A 23,967-nucleotide genomic window follows, 5' to 3' on the forward strand; every position below is an offset into this window, starting at 1 on the left:
TACAGAGACGCTTGCAACTTGTGGCCATTGTTCTGAACCTGTTGCTAAGCAACAGGGTTTGTTGCTTTATACGGAGCTCTGAGCTCCGTATCTTTTACTATAGCGTTCGGTTATCTGGAATTTTTGATGAACCGGCACCACGTCGGTCCCGTCCGTGCCGGATAAAAGAAAGTTTCCTGTAATGGCAGGTAAAGAAAGAACAAACTCGCGTTTCTCCAGCGCCTTTCACCACCTCAGGACGTCCCAAAGCGCTTTACACCCAGTGAAGTACTTTTTTTGAAGTGTGCTCACTGTTGTAATGTCGGAAACGCGGCAGCCAAATCACGCACAGCAAGCTCCCACAAACAGCAATGTGATAATGACCAGATCATCTGTTTTATCGATGTTGGTCGACGGAGTTGATGCACAGAGCAGCCATGATCTGGTTTGAGCGGCTGAGCGGCCTCCTCCCTTTGCTATGAGCTTTGCAGATGTACTGGACACAGCCAACTGAAAGTGCGTCACTCTGGAGTTCACTGCAGTCCCAGAAGGCCGCTTTACACCGGCTTTGCGAAACCCATTTCCTGAAGTCATTTCCGAAGCCCCTGACTGCACCAGGACAGAAGAGCTTGGGGGGCGGGGCCAAACCATGTTTACACCGAGAATTGCAGCTCAGGATTTGCCTTTGGGTTTCCAAGTGCGGTTTAACTGTTTGTGGATCTTGGTGCGCTCATTTTAGCAGCCTGTGTAACAATAGTGACTGCACTCAAAACTGATTCATGGGCCGTGAAGGTTTCAGAATGTCACCAAGCCATGACAGCCCTTCGAGAAATGCAAATTCTTCCTTACGTGTGAGAAAAAGCAAGACTCGCGTTTCTCCAGCACCTTTCACGACCACCGGACGTACCAAAGCGCTTTACAGCCAATGAAGGACTTTTTTTGAAGTGTGGCCACTGTTGTAATGTAGGAAACACAGCAGACAATTTGCGCACAGCAAGCTCCCACAAACAGCAATGTGATAATAATCAGATCATCTGTTTTTGATATTGGTTGAGGGATAAATATTAGCCTGGACACCGGGGAGAACTCCCCCTGCTCCTCTTCCAATAGTGTCGTGGGATCTTTTACGTCCACCTGAGAGAGCAGACGGGGCCTCGGTTTAACGTCTCATCCGAAAGATGGTGGCACTCCCTCAGTACTGCCCCTCCGACAGTGCGGCGCTCCCTCAGTACCGACCCTCCGACATGGCGGCGCTCCCTCAGTACCGCCCCTCCGACAGTGCGGCGGCCCCTCAGTACTGCCCCTCCGACAGTGCGGCGGCCCCTCGGCACTGCCCCTCCGACAGTGCGGCGCTCCCTCAGTACCGCCCCTCCGACAGTGCGGCGCTCCCTCAGTACCGTCCCTCCGACAGTGCGACGCTCCCTCAGTACCGCCCCTCCGACAGTGCGGCGCTCCCTCAGTACCGCCCCTCCGACAGTGCGGCGCCTCCGACAGTGCGGCGCTCCCTCAGTACCGCCCCTCCGACAGTGCGGCGCTCCCTCAGTACTGCCCCTCCGACAGTGCGGCGGCCCCTCGGCACTGCCCCTCCGACGGTGCGGCGCTCCCTCAGTACCGCCCCTCCGACAGTGCGGCGCTCCCTCAGTACCGTCCCTCCGACAGTGCGGCGCTCCCTCAGTACTGCCCCTCCGACAGTGCGGCGCTCCCTCAGTACCGCCCCTCCGACAGTGCGGCGCTCCCTCACTGGAGTGTCGGCCTAGATTTTTGTGCTCAAGTCTCTGGAGTGGAACATGAACCCACAATTTTCTGTCTCGGAGGCAAGCGTGCTACCCACTGAGCCACGGCTGACACCAGACCGGGTAAGGACCGCAGGTTTCCTTCCCTCAAGGACATCAGTGAACCAGTTGGGTTTTTACGTCAATCCCGACAGCACTTTTTTTTTTTACTGAAACCAGATTTTTTATTTCCAGCTTTCTTTTGAAGTGAATTCAAATGATCAAGCAGCCATGGTGGGATTTGAACCCGTGTTCTCTGGATTATGAGTCGAGTATCACAAAGTAGGCAATAGAATGAAGACGCAGTGTGACATACTTCAAAGAAAATAGTCAGGCGCAGTACCCGAGCTCTCGGCGTCATGTGCTCAGGGAGGCTTTGCAAAAATTACTCTTTTTTTGCTTTGTAAAGCATAAAATGAATGTTTCGGTTGATTGTTAACTGGCAGGACAGGCTTGATTCAAAGGAGAATTAAACCCGCAAGAGATAGGGACTAAAAGGGTTAAATTACGAGGACAGGTTGCATAAACTGGGCTTGTATTCCCTCGAGTTTAGAAGATTAAGGGGTGATCTAATCGAGGTGTTTAAGATGATTAAAAGATCCGACGGACTAACAAGGCAAGGGAATACACAATGAATGGTAGGACCCTAGGAAGGACAGAGGATCAGAGGGACCCTGGTGTGCATGTACATAGATCCCTGAAGGCAGCAGGACAGGTAGATAAGGTGGTTAAAAAGGCATATGGGATACTTGCCTTCATTAGCCGAGGCATAGAATATAAGAGCAGGGAGGTTATGATGGAGCTGTACAAAACGCTGGTAAGGCCACAGCTGGAATACTGTGTGCAGTCTGGTCGCCACACTATAGGAAGGATGTGATTGCATTGGAGAGGGTGCAGAGGAGATTCACCAGGATGTTACCTGGGCTGGAGCGCTTCAGCTATAAAGAAAGACTGGACAGGCTGGGGTTGTTTTCCTTAGAGCAGAGAAGGCTGAGGGGGGACCTGATTGAGGTGTACAAAATTATGAGGGGCATAGATAGGGTGGATAGAAAGGAACTTTTCCCCTTAGTAGAGGGGTCAATAACAAGGGGGCATAGTTTCAAGGTAAGGGGCAGGAGGTTTAGAGGGGATTTGAGGAAGAACTTTTTCACCCAGAGGGTGGTTGGAATCTGGAACTCACTGCCTGAAAGGGTGGTAGAGGCAGGAACCCTCACAACATTCAAGAAGCATTTAGATGAGCACTTGAAATGCCACGGCATACAAGGCTACGGACCAAGTGCTGGAAAATGGGATTAGATTAGACAGGGCTTGATGGCCGGCACGGACGCGATGGGCCGAAGGGCCTCTTTCTGTGCTGTATGACTCTATGACTAGAGAGAGAGAGAAACTATTTCCTCCGGTGGGGGGGGAGTCCAGAACAAGGGGAGGCGTCACCTTAAAATTAGAGCCAGGCCGTTCAGGGGTGATGTCAGGAAGCAGTTCTTCGCACAAAGGGTGGTGGAAATCTGGAACCCTCTCCCCCCAAAAAGCTGTTGAGGCTGGGGGGGTCAAGTGAAAATTTCAAGATTTTAATCAATAGATTTTTGTTGGTTAAGTGTATTAAGGGTTACAGAACCAAGGCAGGTTGGAGTTAAGATACAGATCAGCCAAAATCTTAACTGAATGACGGAACAGGCTCGAGGGGCTGAATGGCCACCTCCTGTTCCCAGGGATCGCTGACGATCAACTGGGAGCAGGAACCCTGGCTGAGGCCGGTTGCAGTAGTCCCACCTGCCAGCTCGACTGAGATCATCTAACTCAGTCCAGTCCAGTAATTGAACCTGCAACCTTTCACTGAGTGGGGGCGGCGGGGAGATTTAATTCTCAACATTTCAAAGTGTTCAATTGGCCAAAAGCTAAGACAACAGAGGCAGCTGCTCATTAAATGCTCCTTCACACACTACGGAGAGCAAGGAGCTGCACCAAATGGACCTCGGTTGAAAATGGAGCCCTCCCTGAGTCTTGACAGGTTGGGTGATTGGGCAGAAGCATGGCAGATGCAATATAACGTGGATAAATGCGAGGTTATCCACTTTGGTGTCAAAAACAGGAAGGCAGATTATTATCTGAATGGCAATAGATTGGGAGAAGGGGAAGTGCAAGGAGACCTGGGTGTCCTTGTGCACCAGTCGCTGAAGGTAAGCATGCAGGTGCAGCAGGCGGTTAATAAGGCAAATGGTATGTTGGCCTTCGTAGCGAGAGGGTTTGAGTACAGGAACAAGGATGCCTTGCTGCAGTTGTACAGGGCCTTGGTGAGACCACACCTTGAGTATTGTGTGCAGTTTTGGTCGCCTTATCTGAGGAAGGATGTTCTTGCCATGGAGGGAGTCCAGCGAAGATTCACCAGACTGATACCTGGGATGGCAGGAATGACATAGGAGAGATTGGGTCGATTGGGCTTATACTCGCTGGAGTTTAGAAGAATGAGAGGGGATCTCATTGAAACTTACAAAATTCTGACAGGACTGGACAGACTAGATGCAGGAAGGATGTTCCCGATGGCGGGGGAGTCCAGAACCAGGGGTCACAGTCTAAGGATAAGGGGTAAGCCATTTAGGACTGAGATGAGGAGGAATTTCTTCACCCAGAGAGTGGTGAACCTGTGGAATTCTCTACCACAGAAGGCAGTTGAGGCCAATTCATTAAATATATTCAAGAAGGAGTTGGATATATTTCTTAAGGCTAAAGGGATATGGGGAGAAGGCAGGGACAGGGTACTGAATTTGGATGATCAGCCATGATCTCATTGAATGGCGGAGCGGGCTCGAGGGGCCGAATGGCCTACTCCTGCTCCTATCTTCTATGTTTGACGTTTCTCTGGCCCCCTCTCACAACCCCCCACAATTCCATCTACAGCCAGATATCGGAACTGCAGTCGCCACCAGGGTACCGCACTTCGTGGGCAAGGGCCGGCCCGTCGGGTTCCTTCCCAAAGTCCACCAGAAAGTTCTCGTTGACGGTCAAGCCTCCCTTTTCTGAGTCCACGTCAATCTGCAGCATCACCGACCCTTCCCTGCAATAGAAAGGAGAGGTCACCGTACAGAACTAAAATCCTCGACCTTTCCACCTTCCGTTCTCCCTTCGAAAGGGCATTGGATAGGAAACATTTGGCAGGGTGATGTCTCTTTCAAAGAGCCGGCACGATTGGGCTGCGTGATTCTGTGATTGACTTACTTGATAATATCCGGGTAGAATTGTTTGTCCCATCCACTGTACAGGGAGGTAGTGACATACAGGCGCTTCCCATCCAAGCTCAGCTGGATCATCTGAGGACCTCCCCAAATCCTCGTCCCCTGTTTCAACATGGAAAAAGTATTTACTAGAGTGGGGGGGGGGAAGCTTTATTTGTGCACATATTATGGGAGTATAAAGTTAGGCTCCATTGATTCAGTAGCATGGTCCAGTAAAAGAAAGAAATGCATTTCTCCAGCGCCTTTCACCACTTCAGGACGTCCCGAAGCGCTTCAAAGCCAATGAAGCACTTTTTTTGAAGTGTGGTCACTGTTGTAATGTAGGAAACGAGGCAGCCAATTTGCGCACAGCAAGCTCCCACAGACAGTGTTGGGATAAAATTTGATTTAAGGGATATAAAGGGGTCCTCAATATTCGACCGGTATAAAACTATCTGAAAGGTACCATTTAGTCTTGTTCGCTGGAAAACAAACGCAAAGCACCATGGGATACTTGGCTATGTTAACCCTTTTAGACTAACATCAATAGAAATTAGCTGACCAAAGGCCTTCTGAAATGTTGCTTGTAATTACAACCTGGTACAGGAAACTTTCGATTTACCGGCACCTAAATAACCGGAAATCGCGGTTAATCGGCAAAATTCAGGAGTAGGTTCAGGTAAGTTTTATTACTTGCCTTCCTCCATTTGTTGCTGTGCAAGGGTGTGGCTGCAGCTGTTGCTAAGCTACAGAGACGCTTGGAACTTGTGGCCATTGTTCTGAACCTAACAGGGTTTGTTGCTTTATACAGAGCTCTCAGCTCCGTATCTTTTACTATAGCTTTCGGTTATCCGGAATTTTTGATGAACCGGCACCACGTCGGTCCCGTCCGTGCCGGATAAAAAAAGGTTTCCTGTGACTGTTTAGAAAGAGCCTGTTCTTGGAAGAGATAAGAGTACAAAGGCACGATTCAGAAGCAGCAGCAAATAAGGCCTTGAAGAAGTAGTCAGCCAGCTGCATTAATCAGTGTGGGTTTGTATCCAGCTAGCCATGTCTCTGCTGGAAAACACTTTCCCATACTGATAACAAAAGTAAGAGATAGCTCATGAATATGAAGCCTCCTACAGTCGACAAGCTTTTTACTGACGTATTCAGGGGGTACTCTGTAAAGTCTGTGGGTTGTTTAGTTAATTAATACACAGACTACCAGAGTAACTTAAAACAGGACTTTACTATTCGAAGGTCAGGGCGAATCTGCCAAATAAATCCTGACACAGCACTTATATACCGGTGTGGTCACCGTCGGTATTACAGTATACAGAAGCCAACAAAGTAGTGCCACACCTAAAATAGTTCTCTTAAAGGTGAACGGTTACATACAATGGTTTTCTTAAAGGTAGACGGATACATACACTACATACTCGAGTTCGAAGGACAGGCTTAGTAGTTGATTGATTAACCATGTAAACCAATGAAGTATCAATATTCCCATGTATACACCCCATTAGTAATAAGTGGGTGTTGTCTAATAAACTGTATAAACTAAGCTGTATTGTCACTTTTCCTCTGAGAACGGAGCCTCCAGCTGGGGTTGGCTGAGGTGGTTCTCCCGTGTGCACTCGTAATAAACTATTGATCTGGGTAACACCTGAGTCTGTTAGTTCTGTTTTACCATCCAGATTTTCCTTGCTTACAGACAGCAGTGTGATAATCACCAGATCAACGTTTCTTTATTGATGTTGATCAAGGAATAAATATTGGCCCCAGGACACCGGGGAGAACGCCCCCCCCCCCCCTGCTCTTCTTCGAAATAGTGGCCGTGGGATCTCTAACGTCCACCTGAGAGGGTAGACGGGGCCTCGGTTTAACGTCTCATCCCGAAAGACGGCCCCTATTACACTGTTTATAACGGTCGTTATCACATTGCTGTTTGTGGGAGCTTGCTGTGCGTAAATTGGCTGCCGCGTTTCCCACATCACAACAGTGACCACACTTCAAAAAAAGTACTTCATTGGCTGTCAAGCCCTTTGGGGCGTCCTGAGGTGGCGAAAGGCGCTGGAGAAATGCAAGTCTGTCTTTTTTTCTTTCAGCGATTCCCCTGCTGCAATGTGCCCGCTTGTGCGCACGCCGTGTGAGAACAGAACGGGGCTCTGCTGTGGTCAAAGCGCCTGCCGACACTGGCCGTCGAGGCTCGCACAGGAGGCAGTGCCGTTTTCGAGGTGGCCTGCCGGCACCCATTACAGCAGACCCCACCCAGCAAAGAGCCAGCACCTTCAGGGTAGAGGGGGGAATAAGAACGGGATTAAAGAATTCTCCTTACTTTAACTACCCGGGGCTCAGGCTGCCTCTTCAGTTCCTTGTCGTCATGGACTTTCACCGGTCCACCCTTCAAAATGCACCCTCCGATAAACACCTAAAAACAAAACTTAGTTAGTCCTCAAAACGGCTGGTGCCGGGATTTTGTACCCCCAGAGCACTATAAGGACATAAGAAGTAGGAGCAGGAGTAGGCCATGCAGCCCCTCGGGCCTGCTCCGCCATTCAATAGGATCATGGATGATCCGAACCTAGACTCACGTCCACTTCCCTGCCCGCTCCCTGTAACCCCTAATTCCCTTATCAGCTAGGAAACTGTCTATCTCCGTTTTAAATTTATTTAATGTCGCAGCTTCCACAGCTCTCTGAGGTAGCAAATTCCATGGATTTACTACCCTCTGAGTGAAGAAGTTTCTCCTCATCTCAGTTTTGAAAGGGCAGCCCCTTATTCTAAGATTATGCCCCCTAGTTCTAGTCTCACCCATCAGTGGAAACATCCTCCCCGCATCCACCCGATCAAGCCCCCTCACAATCTTATATGTTTCGATAAGATCGCCTCTCATTCTTCTGAACTCCAATGAGTAGAGGCCCAACCTACTCAACCTTTCCTCATACGTCAACCCCCTCATCTCCGGAATCAACCGAGTGAACCTTCTCTGAACCGCCTCGAGAGCAAGTATATCTTTTCTTAAATATGGAAACCAAAACTGCACGCAATATTCCAGGTGTGGCCTCACCAATACCCTGTATAACTGAAGCAAGACTTCCCTGCTTTTATACTCCATCCCCCTTGCAATAAAAGCCAAGATTCCATTGGCCTTCCTGATCACCTGCTGTACCTGCATACTAACCTTCTGTGTTTCATGCACCAGGACCCCCAGATCCCTTTGTACTGTAGTCGGAGGGTGCCATTAAACCGTGTCTTAAAAAATTCCAGCACTCCTGCCCAGTGCCCCATGCCTTTGTTACCTCTAGACTCAACTGTTCCAACGCTCCCCTGGCCAGCCTCCCCCCTTCCACCCCCCCCCCCCCCGTAAACTTCAGCTCCTCCCAAACTCTGCCGCCCCGTGTCCTAACTTGCACCGAGTCCCGTTCACCCATCACCAACCCCCCCCCCACCCCCCGTGCGCGCTGACCTACATTGGCACCCGGTCCGGCAACACCTCGATTTAAATATTCACATTCTTGTTTTCAATCCCTCCATGGCCTCCTCGCGCCCCCCCCCCCTTCCCTATCTCTGTGACCTCCTCCAGCCCTACAAACCGCCGAGATCTCTGCGCTCCTCCAATTCTGGCCTCTCGCGCATCCCCCGATTTCCATCGCTCCACCATTGGCGGCCGTGCCTTCAGCCGCCTGGGCCCCGAGCTCTGGAATTCCCTCCCTAAACCTCTCCGCCTCTCTCTCCTCCTTTAAGACGCTCCTTAAAACCGACCTCTTTGACCAAGCTTTTGGTCACCAGTCTTAATATCTCCTTATGTGGCTCGGTGGCAAATTCTGTTAGATCGCTAAAGGTGCTATAAAAATACAAGTTGTTGGTAAGGTAAATGGCTTACATTGCAGAAGATGCACAGTAAGAATGGTGAAGTCTATAAATGTCACTTCACTGCAGCTACGCATGCCCCAGATCACACGTGCAAAGTTGCTTCAAAGTTATACCTGTGCCTTAACATGTTGGCGTCTGCCTCCGCACTATACGGTGAATTTCGAACATGGGAATTCCCGATCACACTGCGGTGTAAATGCGGTTTGAGACCGCTGGGTGACTAGGCTTAGCCCCCTCCTCCCAATGGCAGAGTCGACCCATGGACCCAGGCTCTGTTCCCCTCCTCAGTGTTGGACCATCAGAACAGGAGGAGGCCATTCAGCCCCAAGCCTGCTCCGCCATTCACTGAGATCATGGCTGATCTGCGACCTCACTCCATCTACCCGCCTTTGCCCCATATCCCTTAACACCTTTGGTTAACAAAAATCTATCAATCTCAGATTTAAAATTAACAATTGATCTAGCATTAATTGCGGAAGAGAGTTCCAAACTTCTACCACCCTTTGTGTGTAGAAGTGTTTCCTAACTTCACTCCTGAAAGGTCTGGCTCTAATTTTTAGACTCTGCCCCCTAACTAGCAGAAATAGTTTCTCTCTATCTACCCTGTCAGTTCCCCTTAATAGCTTAAGATTTCCCCTGCGTGACTATCCCATTAATCAGACTTCCAGACAAACACAAACCTTCTGTCCACCCTTACCTGTCCGACCAGCTTGGGATTCCTGATGTCCGTGATATCGTACTGCCGAATGTCGCCATGGATCCAGTTACTGAAGTACAGGAAACGGTCATCCAGGGAGATGAGGATGTCGGTGATGAGACCTGAATTGAAGGCAAGGTCGAGCGTCAAGCTTGGCAGCCGTTAAGTGTGACAGGACAGGACCTCCACCATCGATCCCACCAGGATTCAGCGCCATGCTAATTATCCTGGCGGACTCCACCTGCACTAGGAATCCCGGTGCATGGATGGGCTGGCTAAAGCCGTGTTTCTCAAACTGGTGACCGCGGATCCGTGACCAGAGGTCATTTCAAGCCTGCTCCTCTTTATAAAACCGACACCGATTCAGTTCTTGCGAATTGATCTCGACGGCTGGGCCCGTCTCCTCACAGAGGCCCACAGCCCGCGCTCACTTTGCAACGAGCCGCCTCCTCTCCCCAGCGCCTGCGCCGTCCTCCCGACGCGTGATCGGAGCGCCCGCGGTGGGCCTTCAAACGCGCGCCTGAACGTGTCTGAGCAAACGCGTACAACCCCACAGTTGCAGCTGCTACAGAGCGTGCCAGTGGAACAGTGCGGCAGCGAGTTGCGCTTCCAGCTGCATCTGCGGGCGCGCTCGTGCCCACACCCACCTTGGCCAGCCTGCTGACAGCTTTAAAAATTGTCCAGGATTGGTGTGAGAAGCAGTCACACCCATCTCACTGATATCTGTGAGCAAATACAGGAAACTTTCGATTTACCGGCACCTAAATAACTGGAAATCTTGGTTAACCGGCAAAATTCACGAGTAGGTTCAGGTAAGTTTTACTTCATATTGTACTTGCCTTCCTCGATCTGTTGCTGTGCAAGGGTGTGGCTGCAGCTGTTGCTAAGCTACAGAGACGCTTGGAACTTGTGGCCATTGTTCTGAACCTGTTGCTAAGCAACAGGGTTTGTTGCTTTATACGGAGGTCTCAGCTCTCCATATCTTTTACTATAGCTTTCGGTTATCCGGAATTTTTGATGAACCGGCACCACGTCGGTCCCGTCAGTGCCGGATAAAAAAAAGTTTCCTGTACCTCTTCTCTTAAAAGCATTAATAAAACACTCTGACATAATAAACTCACTATGCACTTGGTTTGAGTATAAAGCAAGGCTTTAATCAACTTGTTTCAGAACATGGAGGTCTAGCTGTCCTTCACTAGTTCCTGTCTTACAAAATGTCTCTGAGCAAGCTGGGCCCACGCCCGAGTATTTATACTCCTTGGACGGCGCCACGAGCTGGCCGTCCAGTGTTATTTCACGTGTCGTTTCTTCATGATGATGAGATTTATAACACACTCTTTACACGCAGCACTTTCATATTACAAGTATAATTTAGATGGGGGCGGATTACTAATCCATTTGAAAAGGAGTGCTTCAACCAACAAAGTTGAGAACCGCCTGTCTAAAGGATTTGCCCGCACCAATTTCAAGTGGCTAGCTGCTGCACAGTCAGAAGAAAGTATTTGGGCCACTGGGAATATCAGCAAACCTTGCTGGCAGACCAGCCTGTCTTGCGATCAATGGCACTCACCTATTAAAGACTCTTCACTGGCTCGAACAATGCTGGACACCAGTAATGGCGCTTTGAGCAGTGTCCAGCGTTGCTCAGGCAGTAGTGAGGTAAAGGGTAATGTATCACATCACCCCGTCGTTGCTGTTTGCTCAGAATACCCCTGTCCATACCCGGGCACAGATGGGTCTTTTTTAAATCCATTTTCAGGATGTGCCCCCTCCCCTATCTCTGCAACCTCCTCCGGCCCCCACAACCCTCCGAGATCTCTGCGCTCCTCCAATTCCGGCCTCTCGCGCATCCCCCGATTTCCATCGCTCCACCATTGGCGGCCGTGCCTTCAGCCGCCTGGGCCCCGAGCTCTGGAATTCCCTCCCTAAACCTCTCCGCCTCTCTCTCCTCCTTTAAGAGGACCCTTAAAACCGATCTCTTTGACCAACTTGTCCTAACATCTCCTTATGTGGTTCGGTGTCAAATTTTGTCTGATTAAAGCTCCTGTGAAATGCCTTGGGACGTTTTACTACCTTAAAGGCGCTATATAAATGTTGTCATTTAGGAGTCAACCGCATTAGGAATAGGACTGTCGTCACATATCAGTAGGACTGGGCAAGGACGGCGGGTTTCCTTCCCTAAAGGACCTGCTGGCATTTTAACGACATTCCGATGGCTTCACAGTCACTTTTGCTGATACCAGCATTTTATTTCCAGATATTGTGTGCAGTTTTGGTCGCCTTATCTGAGGAAGGATGTTCTTGCCATGGAGGGAGTGCAGCGAGGATTCACCAGACTGATACCTGGGATGGCAGGAATGACTTATGAGGAGAGATTGGGACGACTGGGCTTGTACTCGCTGGAGTTTAGAAGAGGAAGGCCAATGGAATCTTGGCTTTTATTGCAAGGGGGATGGAGTATAAAAGCAGGGAAGTCTTGCTTCAGTTATACAGGGTACTGGTGAGGCCACACCTGGAATACTGCGTACAGTTTTGGTTTCCATATTTAAGAAAAGATATACTTGCTCTCGAGGCAGTTCAGAGAAGGTTCACTCGGTTGATTCCGGAGATGAGGTGGTTGACTTATGGGGAAAGGTTGAGTAGGTTGGGCCTCTACTCATTGGAGTTCAGAAGAACGAGAGGCGATCTTATCGAAACATATAAGATTGTGAGGGGGCTTGATCGGGTGGATGCGGTGAGGATGTTTCCACTGATGGGTGAGACTAGAACTAGGGGGCATAATCTTAGAATAAGGGGCTGCCCTTTCAAAACTGAGATGAGGAGAAACTTCTTCACTCAGAGGGTAGTAAATCTATGGAATTTGCTACCCCAGAGAGCTGTGGAAGCTGCAACATTAAATACATTTAAAACGGAGATAGACAGTTTCCTAGCTGATAAGGGAATAAGGGGTTACGGGGAGCGGGCAGGGAAATGGACGTGAGTCTAGATTCGGATCAGCCATGATCCTATTGAATGGCGGAGCAGGCCCGAGGGGCCGTATGGCCTACTCCTGCTCCTACTTCTTATGTTCTTATGTTATCTCATTGAAACTTATAAAATTCTAACAGGACTAGACAGACTAGATGCAGGAAGGATGTTCCCGATGGCGGGGGAGTCCAGAACCAGGGGTCACAGTCTAAGGATAAGGGGTAAGCCATTTAGGACTGAGATGAGGAGGAATTTCTTCACCCAGAGAGTGGTGAACCTGTGGAATTCTCTACCACAGAAGGCAGTGGAGGCCAATTCATTAAATATATTCAAGAAGGAGTTAGATATATTTCTTGAGGCTAAAGGGATATGGGGAGAAAGCAGGGACAGGGTACTGAATTTGGATGATCAGCCATGATCTCATTAAATGGCGGAGCAGGCTCGAGGGGCCGAATGGCCTCCTCCTGCTCCTATCTTCTATGTTTCTATGAACCGAATTAAAATTCCTGAACTTGCCATGGTGGTATTTGAACTCGCGATCTCTGGATTATTAAAGTAGACTTGAATTTACATAGCGCCCTCCACGATCTGAGGATATCCCAAAGCGCTTTACAGCCAATGAAGTGTCACAGCTGTAATGAAGGAAATGCGGCAGCCGATTTGCACACAGCAAGATCCCACAAACAGCGGTGAGATAAATGATCAAATACGTGGTGGGGTTAGTTCAGGGATAAATATTGGCCCCAGGACACCGATGGAGAACTTCCCCCCTGCTCTTCTTCGAAATAGTGGCCGTGGGATCTTTTACGTCCACCTGAGAGGGCGGTCGGGACCTCGGTTTAACGTCTCATCCGAAAGACCGACCTCTGGATTACTAGTCCAAGTAACATACCCGCAACGTGCAAAAATCCCAACATGAGTCCATTGGCAATGGTTGATCCACCACCTTAAACATTCGCTCCCTCCACCACCGGCGCACCGTGGCTGCAGTGTGTGCCATCTACAAGATGCACTGCAGCAACTCGCCAAGGCTTCTTCGGCAGCACCTCCCAAACCCGCGACCTCTTCCACCTAGAAGGACAAGGGCAGCAGGCGCGCGGGAACACCACCACCTCCAAGTTCCCTGTTAAGTCTGTGAGTTGTTCAAGTAATTAATACTCAGACTTAATCAGTAACAATAAAACAGGTCTTTACTGGTTGGAGGTAGGGACTATTCTGAATACAAGATTACTGCACAGTGCTTATATACCGGTGTGTTCACCCCCAGTATTACGTCTACAGCAGCCTGAGAAAGTAGTACATCTCTTAAGGTGGAACAGGCTTAAGCTCTCTTAAGGTGGAACAGGTTACATACACAACACTCCTCCCTTCTTAGCTTTATAGTCATCCCCCCCATTTAACATAACGTAATAACATATATACATATATAACTTCATGTTTAACGTAACATATCACAGATTCAGTCTCTGCGGAAAACAGTTCACAGATTCAATCTCTGTGGTGTAGTCGGTTCACGTTACTCATTCAATAGTCCTTTCATGGATTTAACAGCTTGAACTTCCGAACTGATTTGGCTCCGTTCGGAGGGACCACGTGTGTGATCTGGTAGAGGTGATAATGGTTCAGATGGGTCATCTTCTGTTTTTACTTTTCCTTTTCTGCTTCTTGGAGACTCTCTGGGCTCCATTGTCAGCTGCCACAGCTGCCAGCTGCATGCGCAGTTCCTCCTTCTCTTCCTCCTTTTTTCGTAGTAGAGCCACCTTCTCCCGATGTTCCGTAGACTTTCAGTGCTCCTCCATGATTTCTGTATGGTGGGAGTCGAAGTTACAAGTTGGGCAGGACAGGACATAGTAATATTCGGAGTCGTCCGACAGGTCAGCGAGAGGGTCGTCTATTTCCTCCATACCCAGCTGGACGTTAGCCAGCTCTTGTTCCAAATCCAGACATCTTTCCTGAAGAGACTTCTTCATGTGTACCTCTGCATCCAGCTTTTTCTGGGCTTTCAGCAAGTCGTTTACTAGTGACCTCATTTGTGATTTTAATACTTCAACTTCCTTTGGAGATTGATTGATCGGACTATGCAATCCCTCTACCGGAGCAGCTGTTTCAGCGGTCTGTTGTTCTACATTGACGTGAGTCAGCGTACTTTTGGCATCCAATGGCTGCTCTGTTGCAGTCGTTTCAGTCTGTGTCGTCACATCAGCCATCTCAATGACTTTTGAGAGCTCCGAACCCTTTTCCTTTGAAGATCGCAGCTCGTGTTCAAGTTTTTCCCATTTCAGAGTCTTGTCCCTCAGCATATGAAGGAGTTGGCTGACCGTTAACTCTTCTGACACCAGATTATGGCACGCACCTTCAGAACCTGAATCAGCTTTGATTCGTTCGGCCTCCTCGCGCAGATGGTTGGTGTGCTCCTGCTCCATTTTCTCCATCAGTTGCTTCTGTTGCCTTTCCAGATTCTCCCACTCTGTAACAAAGAACTTTTTTATTTCATTCATCTCTTGCTCAAAACGGCGAATCATTTGTTCTAATTGCTGTTGTAGTTTGAAATGGAGTTGAGTTCGAGCCCAGTGTCCCTCAAAAATGTGCATATCAGTAGACTTGACAGACTCAGAATTCTCTGTTAAACTATGTTGTTGTTGCTCAGTGGAATTCTGTGCTGAAACTTTGTCTTTTGCACATGGGTTGGTCTTACCATCATCAGTTCTAGAGTCTGGGCTGATTATCTGCACCGAGTTCTCACTCTTTATGGCTTTTAGCGAATGCCAGTCCATATTTATGTTTCTAAACCACTCCCGGCCTAGTAGTGGTGGACCTCCCTCCGGTAGCACATATAAGTCCATTATTTGACTTCCTTCGCCCTTGTTGGCCACTGCAACCTTTATTGTCCTGATGGGGTACACTCTCTGCCCCGTGTAGGTTGTCAATATAATCTCCGTATCCTGTAGGGGAATATGTTGGAATAACCTTCTGTAATCTTTCTTATTCATGACCGACAATGCCGATCCAGTGTCCAATTCCATTTTTACTTGGACTCCTTCTATCTGAAGAGTAACCCAAATTGTCTGGAGGTCTGCACCCTTACCAGCGTTGAGTACCCTTAAGCTAGCCAGTTCAATACTGCTTAAGCCAGCCAGTTCATTACTGCTAGCGTCTGAATCGGACTCCTGTTCGGCCACCTTGTGTACTTTTGCGTATTTTCCTTGCGGTGACTTCTTGTTGCTGGTCTTCTTCCCTGACCTGCATACTCTAGCTATGTGTCCAAGCCTACCACAAGTTCTACATTCTTGGTTTTTAAACCAACACTGGTTCTGATCATGCGTTGTCTTTCCACAACGATAACATTTGCCAGAACTCACACCCAATTTGTGTGCACTGAGCTCCGGTGACCGTAGCTGCATTACTGCCGTGCCTCTCGCTGCGGCTTTGTGTGCTGCTGCCATAGTGACCGCCTTCTCAAGCGTCAGCTCATTCTCCTCGAGCAGTCGCTTTTGTGTATCCTGTTTAAATAAACCACACACAAATTTGTCTCGTAGTGCATCTGTCAGTCCCGTTCCAAACTGGCAATATTTCGCTAATTTACGCAATTCCAGCAAATATTCAGCATTGCTTTCATGCTGTAGCTGCCTTCTGTCGTAAAATTTAAATCGTTCCGCTAGCATCAGCGGCGTGGGGTTTAGATGATCTTTCAGGACAGTAACAATCTCATCGAACGTCTTATCCGCCGGTTCATCTGGTGATAACAGGTGTTTCAATTGCCCGTATGTCTTCGCACCCATTAAATTTAATAATGTTAGTGCTTTATCAGCCTCACGAATTTTATTGGCCTTACAATAATTTTTAACTCGTTCAACATATATGGCCCAATCTTCGATGTCACTATCAAAGTTGCTAATATTCCCGTGTTTAGGCATTGTAGTACTTTATCAGATTTGCAATTTCTCAGATTTTTTTTTTTTTTACTGCTATCCAAGATGGCGGCTTCCCGCTCTTGCCGTCGTCCTCCGCCCACAAAATGGCGGTTTTCCCGCGCTTGGCGGTCTTCACCCGTCCCCCGACGCCGTCTCCCTTCAGCCCCCGAGTGCGGCCCTTATCTTCGCCGCGATCGCCCGAGTGCGGCCCTTATCAGCGGATGCGATCGCTGGATCGCGAAGTGGCTCCCGACCGAAGCGGCTCTCGGCCCTTATCTGGAGATGCGATCGCTCTCGCGGCTCTCGCGCCCTATTCCTCCAGCTCCCCCAGCCCCGTTCGTGCGGCCAACGCGGACGACTGCCTGTCGCGTCGCTGCCCGGCTCAGACAACGGCTTACCCACCACCAAGCTGGAGAAGAAGCTGACGGTCGCCGATGGAGGCTCCGAGGTCAGGATGTCTTCCAGTGGGGTGGAGAGGGTGGAAACCTCTCTGCAACGTCCTGGCTGTGGACGAAGCTGCCGTGGAGTGACTGCCGCAGGGTCCGAATCAGACTCGTCGCCAGTGTTAAGTCTGTGAGTTGTTCAAGTAATTAATACTCAGACTTAATCAGTAACAATAAAACAGGTCTTTACTGGTTGGAGGTAGGGACTATTCTGAATACAAGATTACTGCACAGTGCTTATATACCGGTGTGTTCACCCCCGGTATTACGTCTACAGCAGCCTGAGAAAGTAGTACATCTCTTAAGGTGGAACAGGCTTAAGCTCTCTTAAGGTGGAACAGGTTACATACACAACATTCCCCTCCGAGTCACACACACCGTCCTGGCTTAGAAGTATATCGCTGTTCCTTCATCGTCGCTGGGTCAAAACCCTGGAACTCCCTCCCTAACAGCACTGTGGGAGCAGCTTCACCACACGGGACTGCAGCGGTTCAAGAAGGCGGCTCACCACCACCTTCTCAAGGGGCGATTAGGGGATGGGCAATAAATGCCGGCCTTGCCAGCGACGCCCACATCCCGTGTGCGTATAAAAAAAAAAATGCAACACATTACCATCGCCTGTCAACATCATGCTTGAGCGGGGAATAAAGTAGATCATTGTTTCTCCTTAATGTTACGATAACAGACCAGCTCAAATCATTTGTACTTGCCTGGCATTTCTGGCAAAATCCAGCCTTCAACTTTCTTGCTGTGGACAGTAATGACTTTCTCTGCGGCCCAGTCTCCTTTCTGTGAGAAGAGACGAACAATGTACCAGAAAACCTTGTTTCAGTTCAGTAAGGGGGAATTCGCCAGCCTCTGATGTTCTCCCACACCTACCCCCTGCCAGTGGACCACATCGGTTTTTTTTGCAAAGTGTCTGGGCTATGTAGGTAGCTCGTAAGGTGTACGTTCGCAGCACTCCCTACACAGCCCCGGAACCTTGCAAGCTCCCCATACAACCCAGATACCTTGCAACAAGAGAGAGTCTAACTACCTCCCCGTGACATGGGGTCACCATTGACCAGAAGCTTAACTGGACCGGCCACATAAACACTGTGGCTACGAGAGCGGATCAGAGGCTGGGTATTCTGTGGTGAGTGTCTCACCTCCTGACTCCCCAAAGCCTTTCCACCATCTACAAGGCACAAGTAAGGAGTGTGATGGAATACTCTCCACTTGCCTGGATGAGTGCAGCTCCAACAACACTCAAGAAGCTCGACACCATCCAGGACAAAGCAGCCCCACTTGATTGGCACCCCATCCACCACCTTAAACATTCACTCCCTCCACCACCGGCGTACCGTGGCTGCAGTGTGTACCACCTACAAGATGCACTGCAGCAACTCACCAAGGCTTCTTCGGCAGCACCTCCCAAACCCGCCACCTCTTCCACCTAGAAGGACAAGGGCAGCAGGCGCGCGGGAACACCACCACCTCCAAGTTCCCCTCCGAGTCACACACACGATCCTGACTTGGAAATATATCGGCCGTTCCTTCATCGTCGCTGGGTCAAAATCCTGGAACTCCCTCCCTAACAGCGCTGTGGGAGCACCTTCACCACACGGGACTGCAGCGGTTCAAGAAGGTGGCTCACCACCACCCCCTTCTCAAGGGGCAATTAGGGATGGGCAATAAATGCTGGGCGGTGCCCACATCCAGTGAATGAACAAGAAAAACGTCCCAGACACGTTGCGAATTCCCTATCTAGCCCAGACAACTGAAAGCGCGGGAATCACATGCACAGACCTCAAGTTGCTCGCCACCCTCCCTGATTCAAACACCACTCCCGTGCCCTCCGCCCCCCCCACACCCACTGCACCCCACTTCCTTTCCCGCTGCGTCAGAAATTGCGCTGTCTACCGGACGTACCTCCGTCTTGTAGAAGCGGAAGACGGAGCTGTTCAGAGCGCAGCCGACCAGCCCCTCGGCGGCGGCAGGGTCATGGAGGAAGCGGATCTCCAGCGGGATCGCCCCGTCCTTGCCGAGGTCGATCGTCTGCACGCGAGTGTGCTTGGTCCAGTCCCAGACGTGGAGGCACTGCCCATAATGTCCTTAAAAAAAAAAAAAATTCCAGCGAAATTGTGAAGACCTTTGTAGATCGTTACTATACATAATGGGCGTGTAAATGGCAAATTCATTTCAATATAGATCAGCGTGAGGTGGTGCATTATGGTAGGAGGAATGAGGAGGCTGCATACTGCTTGGGTCAATATTCTCCAGTGTTTAGAAGAATGAGAGGTGATCTCATTGAACATAAGAAATAGGAGCAGGAGTAGACCAATCGGCCCCTCGAGCCTGCTCCGCCATTCAATAAGATCATGGCTGATCTGATCCTAACTGCCAATCCACTAGCACAGAACCATCTCCTGAATCGAACAGAATTAGACACATGAAATAGGAGCAGGAGCCGGCCCTACGGCCCCTCCAGCCTGCTCCGCCATTCAATATGATCATTGACATGAACCAGTCATTCATGGCAGAAAGACTTATGAAATAATACTGAGTGGCCTGCGGGTGGCGCTGTCCAGGGAGAGTATAAATACTCGGGCACGGGCCCAGCTTGCGCAGGACATTCCTTAACAGGAACTAGTGAAGGACACAACTAGACCTCCATGTTGTAAAACAGTTGATTAAAGCTTTGTTTAACGCTTAGACCGAGTGCCTAGTAGTTTTCTTACATCAATCATGGCTGATCTTCGACCTCAACTCCACTTCCCCGCCCCCCATCCCTCGATTCCCCGAGAGTCCAAAAATCTATCGATCTCATCCTGGAATATACCCCACGATTCAGCATCCACCCCAGAGAGTACCGGCCCATTCTACTCAATCTCTCCTCATAGGACAACCCTCTCATCCCAGGAATCAATCTGGTGAACCTTCGCTGCACTCCCTCTAAGGCAAGTCTATCCTTCCTCAGATAAGGAGACCAAAACTGCACAGTACTCCAGGTGTGGTTGCACTAAGTCCCTGTACAGTTGTAGTAAGACTAAATTACTCTTGCACTCCAACCCTTTGCAATACAGGCCAACATGCAATTTGCCTTCCAAATTGCTTGCTGTACCTGCATGCTAACTCCTGTACATGCTAACATACAGTTTCCTGCAGGTTAATAAGGCCATAACAAAAGCAAACAAAGCACGGGTTGATTTCCAGAGGGATAGAATTGAAAAGCAGATACAGTACTTTAAACTTGATTCACACCTCGGTTAGATCACACTTGCCGAGTACTGTGGACAGTGACGTAAGAAAACTACTAGGCACTCGGTCTCAGCATTAAACAAAGCTTTAATCAACTGTTTTACAACATGGAGGTCTAGTTGTGTGCTTCACTAGTTCCTGTTAAAGAATGTCCTGCGCAAGCTGGGCCCGTGCCCGAGTATTTATACTCTCCCTGGACAGCGCCACCCGTAGGCCGCTCAGTGTTATTTCATAAGTCTTTCTTTCATGAATGACCTGATTCATGTCAGACAGTTCTGGACTCTACATTACAAAAAGGATGTAGAGGCACTGGAGAAGGTGCAAAATTTTTTTACAAGGATGATACCAGAACTGAGCGGTTATAACGATCAGGAAAGACTGAACAGGCTGGGGCTCTTTTCTCTAGAAGAGAGAAGGCTGAGGGGTGACCTGATCGAGGTCTTTAAGATTATGAAAGGGTTCGATAGGGCAGATGTAGAGAAGATGTTTCCATTTCTGGGGGAGACCAGAACTAGGGGACGTCAATATAAGAGAGTCACTAATAAATCCAATGGGGAATTCAGGAGAAACTTCTTTACCCAGAGAGTGGTGAGAATGTGGAACTCGCTCCCACAGGGAGTGGTCGAGGTGAATAGTATCGATGCATTTAAGGGGAAGCTGGATAAACACAGGAGGGAGATAGGAATAGAGGGTTATGCTGATGGGGTGAGATGAAGAGGGGTGGGAGGAGGCTGGTGTGGAGCATGAACACTGGCACGGAGCAGATGGGCCGAATGGCCTGTTTCTGGGCTGTAAATTCTGTGTAAACAGAACGGAAGGTGGGAGGAGCGGGTCTCAGTTACTGCTCACTCACCGGCTTTGACGTCTTCGACCTTAAATCCGTCGGCCAAGGCTTTGGGCGTGCCCCATTCGGTGCTGATCATGACGTTGTGCCGGGGCTGATACCAGAAGTCGTAACCGAAGGGCGCGGCGTGCCCGTCCTGCTCCCAGTTCCCCTTCACTTCAAACGTCTCGCCGTCCAGTAAAACAAAGCCGCCTGTTCGGGAAAAAAAAAAGGGCAGACGAGGTTTCTAACTCCAGCCAAGGAAGGTGCTGGGAGCGGGTTAGATCCAGCTCGTTACTTGTACTTCTTGCAATCTAGTATACTGTATTCGCTGCTCACGGTGCGGCCTCCTCTACATTGGGGAGACCAAACGCAGATTGGGTGACCGCTTTGCGGAACACCTCCGTTCAGTCCGTAAGGGGGACCCCGAGCTCCCGGTGGCCTGTCACTTTAATTCTCCGCCCCATTCCCACTCAGACCTCACCGTCCTCGGTCTCTTGCATTGTTCCACGGAAGCTCAGCGTAAGCTCGAGGAACAGCACCTCATCTTCCGATTAGGCACTTTACAGCCCTCTGGACTCAACATCGAGTTCAACAATTTCAGATCATAACCTCGGCCCCTATTACATTTTTGTATATATTTTTTATCTACACCTTTGTCTTGGCCCTTCTCCCTTTTTCTCTCTCCCACAGGGCAGCTGTCTCCCATTCTGCCAGCGCATTTCACACCTCATCTAGAGCCGTCTTTTGTCTCCACTAGTCCGATCACCATCTCGTCTGGTTTTGAATACCTCTTAATGTCTCTTCACTTCTCTTTTGTTCTTTCAGCCCCATTTCCCAGCCCCCAAACTGGCCTTTTAATCTGTTTCATTTCCTGTGTTTTTTCTCAGTCCTGACGAAGGGTTTCAACCTGAAACGTTGACTCTATTTCTCTCTGAGTTTTTCCAGCATTTTCTGTTGTTATTTTAGATCCAGCTCCCGTTGCCCATCTCTCCCACTCCCCCACCTCCGCAACACCCTTACCTCACACAAAATGGAATCTTACTCGGAGCGAGAGAGAGAGAGAGGCCCCATAACGGTTGGTTTGAGAAACAGAAACAGATCAATGCCGATACAGCACTCTTCTGAGATGTGTCCTTCGTGAGTGAGCCCAGACAGTGAGCGTCAGTGATGTAAGAAAATTACTAGGCACTTGGTCTAAGCGTTAAACAAAGCTTTAATCAACTGTTTTACAACATGGAGGTCTAGTTGTGTCCTTCACTAGTTCCTGTTAAGAATATCCCGCACAAGCTGGGCCCGTGCCCGAGTATTTATACTCTCCCTGGACAATGCCACCCGCAGGCTGCTCAATATTATTTCATGTCTTCCTTTCATGAATGACTGATTCATGTCAGTCAGTATGAGAATTATCACGGGTACGCTTTTATCAACACCTTGGCTGCCCGTGCCTGCAAACATCGCCCCACCACACCTACTGCCGTGAATATGCAGCCTCCAGAGAACACAACCGCGACACCAGCAAAGGCAGTGCCGATCCAGGCCGACTTGACCGACCGACAGCCAACCCCTCTCCAATCCAGGCGGCCATTTTGGGCCGTCGCCGAAGCCCTTCAGCGATCTCCCCGCAGCCTTGATGACCGATGGCGAAATGCTTGGGAGAACTGCGACCTACGGAATGGATTCCTTATAGAGGACCCCACAGTACAACCTGAAGGATCAAAGCTCCCTCGCAAACAGTGGACAACCATCGACCGCCTCAGAACTGGCCATGGTAGATGCTGCCACCTTCTCCATAGATGGGAGATTAAAGCATCCCCATCGTGCGACTGTGGAGCTCCTGATCAGACCCTGGAGCAGATCATTGAGCACTGCCCTCAGAGGAAATTCACAGGCAGCCTACAAGATATCCTCGCTGTTACACCGGAAGCTTCGGCCTGGATATTGGACTTAGATATTGACATTTGATTTGCTTTGCTACGACCGTACGAAAGAAGAGTAGCCTATTCGACTACAAAAGGCATCACAATTTAGCCCTATTGGCAGGTGACAGTGGTGTACGCCAGTAGCGCAAAACAGGCTCAACCACAGAATAATACAGCACAGAAGGAGGCCATTCGGCCGTCGAGCCTGTGCCAGCTCTTTGCAAGAGCTATCCAATTAGTCACTCCGCCATTGGTGGCCGTGCCTTCAGCTCTCTGGCCCCTAAAGCTCTAGCATTCTATCCCTAAACCTCTCCTCCTCGCTCCTCCTTTAAGACGCTCCTTAAAACCTACCTCACCAGTCCGAATATCTCCTTATGTGGCTCGGTGTCAAAATTTTTGTCTGATAATCGCTCCCGTGAAACGCCCTGGGACGTTTTACTACGTTAAAGACGCTATGTAAATGCAAGTTGTTGTTGCCGTACTTCCACTCCCCTGCCCTTTCCCCGTAGCCCCGCAAATTCTTCCCCTTCGCAAGTATTTATCCGTTGAAACAACAACGTAGCCGGCACAGGCACAATGGGCCGAATGGCCTCCTTCTGTGCTGTATCATTCGATGCTCATCTGCTGGAGAGTGTGGTGTGCGTGGACTTGAGGTCGGACTATAGGATAGGGTCGACATCAGAGGTGTTTAATCGAGGTGTTCAAAATCATGAGGGTTTTTGATAAGAGTAAATAAGGAGAAACTGTTTCCGCTGGGCAGGAGGGTCGGTAACCACAGGACACAGATTGAAGATAATCGGTAAAAGAACCAGAGGGGGAGATGAGGAGAATGTTTTTTACGCAGCGAGTTGTTGTGATCTGGAACGCGCTGCCTGAAAGGGCGGTGGAAGCAGATTCAACAGTAACTTTCAAAAGGGGAATTGGAGAAATACTTGAAGGGGAAACATTTAGAGGGCCATGGGGAAAGAGCAGGGGGGAGTGGGACTAATTGGAGAGCTCTTTCAAAGAGGCGGCACAGGCACGATGGGCCGAATGGCCTCCTCCTGTGCTGTATGATTCTATGATCTACACTTATCGCCTAATATCAAGACTGTCACCATGAGGAAAAGAGGCAAGTCGTCTCATATATTTTGACCTACATTGGCT

The 23,967-nt window shown here is 49.5% G+C and overlaps 1 protein-coding gene across 1 annotated transcript in view; it reads right to left on the minus strand.

Moving 5' to 3' along the window:
* Nucleotides 1-1,909: 1,909 nt before the first annotated feature.
* Nucleotides 1,910-23,967, minus strand: part of selenbp1 (selenium binding protein 1) — a 75,299-nt gene continuing 53,241 nt past the window's right edge. Inside the window, exons 6-12 of the mRNA XM_085978650.1 lie at nucleotides 20,930-21,112; nucleotides 18,748-18,929; nucleotides 17,547-17,625; nucleotides 9,516-9,637; nucleotides 7,281-7,373; nucleotides 4,965-5,083; nucleotides 1,910-4,803 (exon numbers count right to left, since the gene is read on the minus strand). Coding sequence (XP_085834776.1) covers nucleotides 4,641-4,803; nucleotides 4,965-5,083; nucleotides 7,281-7,373; nucleotides 9,516-9,637; nucleotides 17,547-17,625; nucleotides 18,748-18,929; nucleotides 20,930-21,112 — 941 coding nt within the window. The 3' untranslated portion in view covers nucleotides 1,910-4,640. The remainder of the gene's footprint in view (nucleotides 4,804-4,964; nucleotides 5,084-7,280; nucleotides 7,374-9,515; nucleotides 9,638-17,546; nucleotides 17,626-18,747; nucleotides 18,930-20,929; nucleotides 21,113-23,967) is intronic.

Source organism: Somniosus microcephalus, unplaced genomic scaffold, assembly GCF_052327205.1.
Source record: "Somniosus microcephalus isolate GS21.2 unplaced genomic scaffold, FLI_Smic_1.0 unresolved_chr7, whole genome shotgun sequence".
Lineage (NCBI taxonomy): Eukaryota > Metazoa > Chordata > Chondrichthyes > Squaliformes > Somniosidae > Somniosus > Somniosus microcephalus.